General features: G+C 52.4%; 1 protein-coding gene across 2 annotated transcripts in view; it reads left to right on the top strand.

Moving 5' to 3' along the window:
- The first annotated feature begins 2 nt into the window (after positions 1-2).
- The window catches only part of COL11A2 (collagen type XI alpha 2 chain), a 29,794-nt gene continuing 18,286 nt past the window's right edge, over positions 3-11,510 (top strand). The window contains exons 1-9 of one of the 2 annotated variants that reach the window (XM_010357870.2): positions 3-297; positions 3,045-3,194; positions 3,329-3,539; positions 3,993-4,155; positions 5,681-5,872; positions 6,719-6,796; positions 7,445-7,507; positions 8,177-8,356; positions 11,365-11,424. In XM_010357870.2, the coding sequence (XP_010356172.1) occupies positions 210-297; positions 3,045-3,194; positions 3,329-3,539; positions 3,993-4,155; positions 5,681-5,872; positions 6,719-6,796; positions 7,445-7,507; positions 8,177-8,356; positions 11,365-11,424 (1,185 nt within the window). In that variant the 5' untranslated portion in view covers positions 3-209. The remainder of the gene's footprint in view (positions 298-3,044; positions 3,195-3,328; positions 3,540-3,992; positions 4,156-5,680; positions 5,873-6,718; positions 6,797-7,444; positions 7,508-8,176; positions 8,357-11,364; positions 11,425-11,510) is intronic. The other variant, XM_010357872.2, reaches the window with a different exon arrangement.

Raw genomic sequence — 11,510 nt, 5'->3', positions numbered from 1 at the left:
CCGAGGAGGGAGCAGTGCCGGGAGCCCCGACGGCGCCTTGCTGCATGGAGCTGGGCCGCTGACAGCTGTCGCTGCCCGCAGCCTCTGACCTCCCTGGGACCCCAGCGTCTGAGGCTCATAGTCTGCTCCCTGTCTTCTGTCAGCCTCAGAGCATCCAGCGTCTCAGGCCGACCTGGGTCCCTGGGACCCCGCGTTCCGGTTTCTCAGCCATGGAGCGGTGCAGCCGCTGCCATTGCCTCCTCCTCCCCCTACTCCTACCTCTGGTGCTGGGGCTGAGCGCGGCCCCAGGCTGGGCAGGTAAGAGGAGTCCTGATGCCTGAATCCTCGGAGTCTGGAGCTCCGAGTGTCTCTGGGAAGGGGACAGCTGATACCTGGGGCAGGAGCGTCTGAGTCTAACAAGGAGATTTGGGGCTTCAAGGGTCCAGGCTGGAGGGCAGGACACCTGTGTTCCTTGGATTCAGGGTAGGGATCTCTTTCTCCTTGAAGTGACTGGGGGAGGGCAGGTAGGGCTGAAAGGTGGAGGACCACTTTAGAGAGCCCTGAATGGGGATGGATGCTTGTCTTGGGTCCTTGGGAAGAGCTGAAGATGGCCAGAGCTGAAGATGGCCAGAGCTAAAGATGACCAGGGCCAGCCGGGTCCAGTCATTGCTGGTGTGGGGGTGGTAGATGCCAATGTCGATGGGTGAGGCGTGTGTGTCTTCCGGCCTTTCTGTTGCTATCTCTGGGATAAGGGGTGAGCACCTGTGATTCAGAGCAGAGCCCAGTAAGCCCAGAAAGAAAGGGTGCCTTGACTACCTGTCTCATTGGCCTCCTGGACAGGGACCCCCTCCCCCTCCCTGTGCCCTCAATGCTGCCACGCAGCTGGCTCTGGGGAGCACTGGGGCTGGCTGCCAACAGGACGGCCCGCCGGACAGGCCGGGATCAGGTGTCTGAGGCCAGAGCCAACTCTTTGCATTCCTGCCTAGCCCCTCCTCCCTCTGGCCAGCCAGGCTCCCCTGGGACCCTGGTGTCCACAACCCTGATCTTTTCCTTCTTTTTCCCAGGACCCAGAATTCCTGGCTTCTAGGAAAGGGGATTTGATGTCAGGGAGGAGGGGGCTGTGAGCATCAAACCCTCAGCAGGCTGGAAAAAGCCCACTATTTCTGGAGACACTGAGGGCTGATTTGTATTTAACTTGACTATTAACTTGACTATAAATTTGTATTTAACTTGACTTCTCTGCTTTAGAGAGAAAATGGTCAGAATGGCAGCATAAAGGATTTAGATTAGATTTCAGAAGGAAGAACTTCCAAGATGTGAGGACAGTGAGGCCCAGAGCCAGGACATTGAGGCGTATGGTGCCTGTAGGGTCTAGGAGTCTTTCTTAGGGGGAAGAGGGATCCTCTGGCATGGAGGCAGGAGGATGGCTAAGATGACTGTTTCTTATTTCAGGAGCTGAGTCGGTAGAGATGGGACTTTAGGGAAATGAGTTACTGTGGAATTCTTAAGGTTAGAGAATAAGGCATCTGGGGGGCCAGAGGTAGAGTGGTGGAGGGTGATGGGGCTACCAATGGGGAGCCTGTGGGACAGATTAGGCTGGAGACAGTGGGGCAAGTATGTGGCCTGGTGTGAGAAGATGGTGGGCGGACCTGTGGGTAGGTCGTCTATATGATCGAATTGTACTCCCCTGGGGTTTGGTGGAGGGTAGGGGCCTCCAAGGTCTCCTTGGCCTGGGGTCTCTGTGAGTCTCTGTGTCTCTGTCTCACTCACCCTTCGTCTCTCAAAGCAGCCCTTGTGTGTTGGTGTTTGCGGAGCTGCCACACGCGCGGGGGCCAGGCTTAGGCGGGGGTTGGGGGGGAAGGCCGTGGTTTCCCGGCTCCTGGACTCAAAGGGCCTTTTCTCTGCCTGCCTGCCCCACCTCAACCACCCCACCCAGCTCTGCTCTCCTGATTGCTCTGGCCTCTGCCCTGCCCCACACTTCTATGAAAGTTTTGCTGGAACTCTCTTTGGGATTTTTCCAATCTGTAGCTGATGGTGTGAAGAGTATGTATACAGAGGAGCAAGTGAGGTCGAGGTGATCTTTTGTTTTCCAGGGAGTCTGAGCCCTAGGAAGCTGAGTTCTAGGTAGATGGACTGGTGGGCTGGGTCTTGAATCTTTGGGTCCCAGGTGGTGGGGTTGGTGATGGGGGTGAGACAGGATTGAGGTTCCAGGTGTGGGGAGCTTGCCTGGGTTCTGGGCAAACACTCTGATGGGATCCACAGATGTGTGGCTCGGGGCCCTGGACTTGTTCCGGCTCTGCGTGGCAGCTTCAGCCCCCGCCCCCCATTCCTCCACCCCTCCCCAACTCATCTCCTAAACCAGGAGGCACAGACTCCTGGGAGAGCTGTCTTGTATCTTTTTCCTCAGCATGGTCAGGGTTGTTGCCACCCCATCCCCCAAACCTGGGATCTGTAGCTGCTCAAAGCCCCTCTCATAGAGCTGCCTCTCTGATCTCTTCCTCGTGGCCCCCCTGCACCTCCTGTGCCCAGGATGATCGATTGCCCAGATGTTGTTTGTGCTGGAGACGGGACAGATGCCAGAGACCCAGAGAGTGAGAGATATGGAAAGAGAGTGAGAGGGAGGGAGAGAAAAAGATGGACAGAATATGAGAGAAACGGAGGAAACAGAAGAGACAGAGACAAAAAGACCAACATAATGAGACAGAGAGAGTAAGAGAGTGAGAGAGACAGGAGACAGATGGAGAGTTGAGACAGATGTTCAGAGAGCACAGAGAGAGACGGATTCATAGGCTAAAAGACAAAGGGACAGCGTAAGAGAGGCAGATGCTAGGAGAGAGAGGGGCAGGAGTGTCATGGGGATGAATGCCAGCTGATGCTGCCCTGCCTCCAGGTACCTTTGCATTTCCCGTCCATTCAGGCACTGTTCAGAAGCAAGTGAGGGTGAGGTGACCTTTCCCTTGCAGGGAGTTTGAGCCCTGGAAAGCTGAGTTCTAGATCCCAAATGTCCCCTATTTATGCCCTCCTGAGGGCATGTCCCTTCTCCTGATAGTCATGGACTCTCCCAGGTGCACCCCCTGTGGATGTGCTCCGGGCTCTGAGGTTCCCCTCCCTCCCTGATGGTGTCCAGAGAACGAAAGGCATCTGTCCAGCTGATGTGGCCTACCGAGTAGCACGACCTGCCCAGCTCAGTGCACCCACTCGCCAGCTTTTCCCAGGTATGGGTGACGTGGTGGGGTAGGGAGGCCTGGGGGAGGTAATGGGATGGGGCCTAGGATCAGACACCAGGAGGAAAGGGGTTGTGGCGGCTCCCTTTGCCTCTCACTCTGTGTGTATCTCTCTTGGATACTAGGAGGATTTCCCAAAGATTTCTCTCTGCTGACTGTTGTCCGGACTCGCCCTAGTCTCCAAGCTCCCCTCCTGACTCTCTACAGTGCCCAGGGTGTCCAACAGCTGGGCCTGGAGCTGGGCCGACCTGTCCGCTTCCTGTATGTGGACCAGACTGGGCGGCCTCAACCTCCTGCTCAGCCAGTCTTCCGAGGCCTCAGCCTAGCAGATGGCAAGTAAGTTTGTTTGCTCCTCTGGTCTGCTTGGCCCACACTTTGAGGAGGAAGTGCCCCGGAACTCCTACACTCTAAACTGTGAAACCCTTCAGACTCTTTGGGCCACACCACACCTACCCACTGCCCAAACTTCAGTCACTTCTAGTCCAGAGTTTGGGCTTTAGAGTGTGCAGCCTTCTCTGCATGTTGAACTTGCCTGTACCTTGGGCAAGTTACTTAAAGTTTTTGAGCCTCACTTTCTACATCTGTAAAATGGACATGAAATAGAATTGGCACAAATAAGAAAGTGATGGCATGGTGCCTGGTGCACTGTAAACACTCAATAAACGGCAGCTTTTGTTATTACTGCTCTTATCACCATTCGCTTCAACTCTCATCACTGCTTTCCAACCATGTTGACTCCCCCACTTCAGTCAGCCAACAGTTCGCTTGAACCTCTCCCCCCATGTCCAGGTGGCACCGTGTGGCTGTGGCTGTGAAGGGCCAGTCTGTCACCCTCATTGTTGACTGCAAGAAGCGAGTCACCCGGCCACTCCCACGAAGTGCTCGTCCAGTATTGGACACCCATGGAGTGATAATCTTTGGTGCCCGTATCCTGGATGAAGAAGTCTTTGAGGTAACCAGAGCAATCAGATGCAGGATTGACTTCTGGTCCCCTGTGTTGTGCCCACTCCCCTCTGGCCCCAGCATGTCATCTTCCTATTCCCTAGGCCTTCATTTTTTTTTTCTTGTGAATTTTCATTTCCATTTTATATCTTCAGGGCTACTATTCTCTGCAGGAGAACTAGATGCCTACCTATATAGCAGTACTGTCCACAGCCACTTACTCTGTCCCTCAGTCTTCATCAGTTCCTTCATCCATCCATCCCTTCAACCCCTCTCTCTCCTCACCCACCCATCCATTCACTCACTCGCTGGACAACCTAGGCATACATCCACCACCCACTCCCCCTTCCATTTACTCATCTATGCATCACACACCCACCTACTTATGCATGAAGGCTTATATCCACCCACCTGTCCATCCTCCCCTGCTTAACCACTCTTCCCTTCAAACCACCCATCTATGCTTCCATCCATCTATCCTCTTCAACTCCTCCATCCAGCTATTCACTCACCCACCCACCCGCCCTCCCCATCTCCCCATGCATACAAGGATGCATGCATCCCTTCAGCCACCCATCTGTCCATTATCCTTCTACCAACTCAACCACTCCCTCCTTCAATACACTCATGCACCCATCTCCTCACCCACTTATTTCCCATCTGACTATTCATTCACCCACATAAGTTCACCCATCTATCTATTCACCCATTTGCTTCCATCTACTCTGTAACCCCTGTTCATCTGCCTATCAGTCTACCCTCCCATACATACATTTATTCATTTGCTATTTATCAGTGCTCCCACTCATTGATGTATGTAAGCCCCTAGCCACCCATCCACTCATCTATCCATTCATCCATCCCTCCATTCACCCTCCAAGCCAGTCAACATTTTCTGAATACCTGCTGGCCAAGGAGAACAAAGAAGAAGAATATAAAGTCTCTATCACCCCCAAGAGCTCTCAGGTGGGCTCTGGAAAAGAGACAACATCCCCTAAATTATGGTGCAGTGGAGAGTATGCTAAGCACCATGTGTGGGTAAATGCCATTGGAACTCAGAAATGGGTTCTCCCCACTCCATTTCTAGAGGTCCACAGAATTCTCGTCATCACTGCCATTGAAAGACCAAGGCATCTAAGGCTGAGCCCTGTCTCTGGAAGCCACTGTGAAAGGGCTCATGCATTGCTACAAAGGGCAGAGGGGAGGCAAATAATTCTGGAAGGCCTGGGATCTGGTCCTGATTCTACCATTCTGGGTGACCTTGGGGCAGTCACTGCCTTTTTGGGCTTTTCTGAATGGAATGTATCTGAAAAATTGGTAGAAAGAAAGATCCTTGTTCTGCTAACTTTCCTGGTTGTTATGAAGGTCCCATGAGATCCCTTGAAAACTGAAAAGGGCTGTGCATATGGAGGACTGACAGTGACCTTCTCCCGTCATAGGGTTTTGCCTAGGATTGGCCTCCTGCCCTTTCTCCTGGATGATACCCTCTGCCTCTCTCTGAATCTCTCTGCTCCATCTCTCTCATATCTTTGCAGGGTGATGTCCAGGAGTTGGCCATTGTCCCAGGGGTCCAAGCAGCCTATGAATCGTGTGAACAGAAGGAGCTGGAATGCGAGGGGGGCCAGAGGGAAAGACCCCAAAACCAACAGCCTCACAGAGCCCAGAGATCTCCAGAGCAGCAACCATCAAGACTTCATAGGCCACAAAATCAGGAACCCCAGCGCCAGGTGAGGGAGCCAGGAGAACCCCCAAGTGCAGCACACCCCAGAGAGGGAAGACACCCAGGCATCTCTCCTCCTTAGTTGTCCTCTCCACCCTCATCTTCCTATTCTCATCACCCCCTCTTCCTAGTCCTCATTCATCAGCCTTTTTATTTTCATCTAAAAATAAAAAGAGTTGTTATGAAGAATTCGTGGCTGGGAGCTGTGTTCCCTGCTCTGCGTCTCCTCTACCAGGTCTTCCTGGAACTGTGTCCCTGGGTTTTCCCTTCCTTCCTTGAATTAAGAGATTGGGAGACAGTGGGGGCATGGTGAGAGCTGGGGAGGCAGGTAGGAGAGCAGCGTAGAGGGGACTGAAGCCAGGAGAAAGCAGTTAGGATGGTGAGACCAAGGAGGAGGAATGGGAAGGAGTGGGGATGAAGGGAATGTCAAAGTAGGGGTGGGTCTGCAGAATTGTGGGGGTGGGGAGCCTGGTTTCTGGCCCCCACCTACCTGGAGGGGCAGGAAAAGGGGAGGTGGTGGGGGAAGGGAAGGGAAGGGAGCCTGGGTTAGGTGGCGACTGGACAGTTAGAATACAGATAGGCTCTGGGGTCAGTGGACTGAAGAGCAGAGGGTCAATCTCTTAATCATGTCTGCTTCTGCCTCACATGTGGAACCCCTTCTCTCTGTTCCACCTCCCCCCACCTCCCTCCTGACTCTCAACCTCTCCTTTCATCTTCAACTCTGTTTCCCAACTCCACACCTCCCCCGTTTCCCAACACCCACACCATCTTTTTATCTCCCTCTCCTGCCCTTCACCCCACACCTTCCAATTACCTCATCCCCTTCCTGTCTATGCCCACCCCCCAATCCCAGCCCACTGAGTCTCTCTACTATGACTACGAGCCCCCGTATTATGATGTGATGACTACGGGGACAACCCCTGATTATCAGGTAAACTCAAGGGACCCCTTCATTTCTTCCCTTTCTCCTAGCACCCCTAGCAATCATCTCCTAGAACACCTTCCTCCCCTCCCCCATGCTGTGGGAAGAGGCACAGTGTGTTTAGATGATGGGGATTTACTTACTCCCTGTCCCCTCCCTGTCTCTCTGCTGCAGCACCCTGGGACCCCCCACCACAAGCCTCCCCCTTCCCCTAGGGGGCGTCGGACCCCTCCCCGAAAGCCTACCCCACCTGCCAAGCAGTCAGCGGCCCGGCAGGCGTCCCCCTCACCAGACCGGAGGCCCTCTCCAACTGCAGGCTTTGGCCCAGCACGGGGCCAGCCTCCCCCTTCCCGACACCCAGCTCAGAGGGCAGCTTCCCCCACTGCCTGGCCCCCCCCCCCAGGACCAGAGGCAGCGGTTACCGGCAGGTAGAGCCGGGGCATCCAGATCTCTGCCCCCAAACCTCTATGACCTTGTAGGTTCACTCTCCCCAGACTATCCCCCTCCAAAGGGGCTGCAAGATCTGAGATTTCCCCCATCCCCCAGCACAGACAGACCCTGCCCTTGGGGGACGGGTGCTGCTTTGCCACCCTTCTGCTAACCTTTCTCCTTCCTTCCCACCCTGTGCTACTCTTCTCCTTCTCTCTTTGGGGTCAGGACCCCACCCCAGGTGAAGAGGAAGAAATCCCGGAGTCAAGCCCCTTGCCACCCCTTAAGGAGGTAACTTTACGCCCCACTCTCACCCTAGCTGGGGGAAATGGGCACCTGTGACTCACTCCCCTCGGCCCCTGACATCTTGATGGACCAGCCCCTCCTCTGGCCGGAGGGTTCTTCCTCATTTCCATTGATGGCCTCTGTCTTTGGGTCACTCTATAGTTCTGTGGGTCTGCTTGTCTCTCTTAGTCCAGCCAGTTCCCTTCAGTATCCAGGCCTCCTTCCATGATTCTTTGATTCCAGAGTGACCTCGTCTCCATGTTGGTGTCTAATGGTCTTACTTTCTATGTCCTATTTCTGTTTCTAGGAGCCACTTTCTGTCCAATGTTGTCACCGTTTGTCTTCCCTATCTCTCTGGTCATTCCTGGACTACTTTGTCTGTCATTGTGTTCATGGACTGTCCACTCTGCATCTAGCCCTCCGGCCACCCTTCATTTTATCCACCACTTCTTCCCACTGGACCCACTTTCTGGACATCTCTCCCCATTTTCAGCCTTTGATGGCTCTTCCATTTATATACAACCACTCCCATGGCTCTTCTTGGGAGAAAAACTCCAGTTCTGATTAACCTCAGAATCCTTTGGGCTAGAAGTTGTCACACCCTGGGGTCCAGGGTAAGCCTCCTCTCAGCCCTAACATCCCCATCTACTCCTCTCCCTCCCCATCCCTGGGAAGGAGCGGACAGATCTCCAGGTCCCCCCCACAGCCGACAGGTTCCAGGCAGAGGAATATGGGGAGGGTGGCACAGACCCTCCTGAAGGGCCCTACGATTACACCTATGGCTATGGGGATGATTATCGTGAGGAGACAGAGCTTGGCCCTGCCCTCTCTGCGGAGACAGCCCACTCAGGAGCCGTAAGTGAAAGGAGCTTCTCTTTCATTCTTGACCACCAGTGGGAGCTACAAGAATTGCTTCTTGTTGGTTTTGATCCTTGGCTGTTGGCTGTGAGCAACTTCCCATCCCTGTGACTTGTCATTTTCTGTTCACATATGATATATACGTTGCTTGAAAAGATTACTACCTGCCTTCCCTTGCCAAATGTCTTACCTTGTGACTCTTGTGGATACTTTTGCTCAGGGCAATCGGGAATTTAAATAAAAAATATGTAGCCACTTCCTGTCTTTCTTTATCATTTCCTGTCTAACTGAAACTGGATTTCATAAAGCTTTTGGTCAATAAACTACTACCTAGTGTCCATTTTCAGTGTTTCTCTATCATTTCTTCTTGGTGAAACAATTTTTTTGTTTATGTTTCTACCGAACGATCTAACTTCCTATGTCACCTTTTTGTTAACCTACAGGCCACTTATTATCTGTCCCTTCCTGCCTTCTCCAGCTGTGGCATCCATCTTGGTAACTGTGTCAGGTTGGACTGCAAGGGATTTATTATTTCTGTTCTGGCTCTAGTTTTTCATGCTATCTTGTGACAATTCCCTTTGACAATAAGCCACTTCCTGTATGTCTCAGGTCATCTAAATCATAAAGTTTCCATTGTGGGCCTCAATATTTCTCATGGCTACTTCCTGTGTGTCCTAGCCTTGATGTTTGTGTTTTCTGGAGGAATTACCCTTCACTGTCATGATTCCCTTTGCAGGAGTCACATTCTACCTGTTTTGTGCCCTTCTTTTCTCTCTGGGTCACGGTAGCCATGTTGTTGTTGAAGGTTCACTTCCTGGATCCTCTGTCTTTGGCTGCTTCCTGTCTGTTCAGCCACTTCCTGTTTGTCCAGTTTGTTTTCTAGCCATGTTGGCCATGTTTAATTTTCCTCGGCTCTGGCATCATTCTTGCTTCCACATGTTTGTCATTTTGTTTTGTGTTCCTTAGTTGTTCTCATATCTTCCAGTATTCCCTGTCAGTGGGACTGCTTTCTGTCTACTCCATCTTCTGCCTGCCTTGCAGTTCTGGCTGCCTCCTCTACTGTGCTGCTGCATCCCATACCTCCCCTCTCTTGCCTCCCTTGAGCTTCTGCTGCCTTTCTTTTATGCTGCTCTCTGGGTATTTGGGGTTGATATGGGATTTCAGAGAGTTTTGAAAATGATCATTGCTGTTTGATCAGAATGAAGATGGAGAGGGACATTCTGAAGATCTTTGTTGGGGGGAGTTGGGGTGGTGGTGAATGTCTCCCATTCTCCCTGTTCTTATTTTGTTTCTGGCCCTAGAGTTGGGAACAGTTATCTGAGTGGAGGTGTGCAAGGGAGGGAACTGGTGGGCTTGGAATGTACTTAAGGGCTAGAAGAAGGGCAATGCATTCAGTGGGGACTGCTCTCCAATTTTTTTTTTTTTGAGGCAGTGTCTCACTCTGTCACTCAGGTTGGAGTGCAGTGGCAGAATCTTGGCTCACTGCAACCTCTGCTTCCTGGGTTCAAGCAATCCTCCTGCCTCAGCCTCCCGAGTAGCTGGGATTACAGACATGTGCCACCACGCCCGGCTATTTTTTGTATTTTTAGTAGAGACGGGGTTTCACGTGTTGGCCAGGCTGGTCTCAAACTACTGACCTCAAATGATCTGCCTGTTTCCGCCTCCCAAAGTTCTAGGATTACAGGCATGCGTCACTGTGCCCAGCCTCCAAATTTACTTGGAGTATGGATGCTTAACCTTTGGGGCATATTTAAACTTGTGAACCCTTTGACATCCTAAATAAAATTCTGTGCATAATAGCATATACTTTTTCATTTCTGGAGAAAGACTCAGAGCTTTCTTCAGATTCTTTTTTTTTGAGATGGAGTTTTGCTCTTGTTGCCTAGGCTGGAGTACAATGGCATGATCTCGGCTCACTTCAACCTCCACCTCCTGGATTCAAACAATTCTCCTGCCTCAGCTTCCCAAGTAGCTGGGATTACAGGCATGTGCCACCACGCCTGGCTAATTCTGTGTTTTTATTAGAGATGGGGTTTCACCATGTTGGTCAGGCTGGTCTCAAACTCCTGACCTCAGGTGATCTGCGTGCCTCCACCTCCCAAAGTACTGGGATTATGGGCGTGAGCCACCTCACCCAGCCTAGGTTTTATCAGGTTCTCATATGGGTCCATGCCCTCCTCTTACCCCAAATAAAAACCTACCCACAATCTTAGAGAGATTCTTTTATGATGTATCGGGGTAAATGTCTGGAAGGTTTCTTAAGGTTCTAGGGATTCCTGGGGTCAGAGGGAGTTTGGGGGATGGGATAGGGTCCTCTAGAAGAGGGTTTGGGAAGGTGGGTGGTTTAAAATCCCTGGAAGGGGCTGAGTGTGGTGGCTCATGCCTGTAATGCCAGCACTTTGGGAGGCCAAGGCAGGCGGATCACCTGAGGTCAGGCGTTTGAGACCAGCCTGGCTAACATGGTGAAACCCCATATCTAATAAAAATACAAAAATTAGCCGGGCATGGTGGTGCACATCTGTAATCCCAGTGTAATCCCAGCTACTTGGGAGGCTGAGGCAGGAGAATCACTTGAACCTGGAAGGCGGAGGTTATAGTGAGCTGAGATCGCGCCACTGTACTTCAGCCTGGGTGACAGAGCGAGACTTCTCAAAAAAAAGAAAAAAACCCGAAAAACCAAACAACAACAACAACAACAACAACAACAACAACACACTAGAAAGGTCTGGGGACCTTCCTGAAAGAGGCCGTCAGGGAGATGGAGAGGTTGTGTTTGCTGAGGTGGGGCTGGGAACTGTTTGGGGGGCAGGGAACCCTGAGGTCTCCTTGGCAGGCTTGAAAGGTATATGAAGAGGGAGTTTTAGGGGAGGGCTGTGGGGCTTTCGGGTAGGGCTGAAGTGGTCTCGAGAGGATCTAAGAATCAAGGTTGGAGTTGAGATGGGGGCAGGCCTGGTGTTCTGGCTGCTCACGGGCCCCACTGGGGGTTACATGTGTGTCTCCCTCAGGCTGCCCATGGACCCCGAGGGCTGAAGGGAGAGAAGGGAGAGCCTGCGGTGTTGGAACCTGTAAGTTATGCTGGTCACAGGGCTGAGGTGGTGGAAAGAGGAGAAGCGAGTGGGGTTTGGTGTGCTGGTCCTGTCGCCTCTGACTT

The sequence above is a fragment of the Rhinopithecus roxellana genome, chromosome 4 (genome assembly GCF_007565055.1).
Source record: "Rhinopithecus roxellana isolate Shanxi Qingling chromosome 4, ASM756505v1, whole genome shotgun sequence".
NCBI classification, from domain to species: Eukaryota; Metazoa; Chordata; class Mammalia; order Primates; family Cercopithecidae; genus Rhinopithecus; species Rhinopithecus roxellana.
This window is presented reverse-complemented; position numbering and strand designations above follow the sequence as displayed.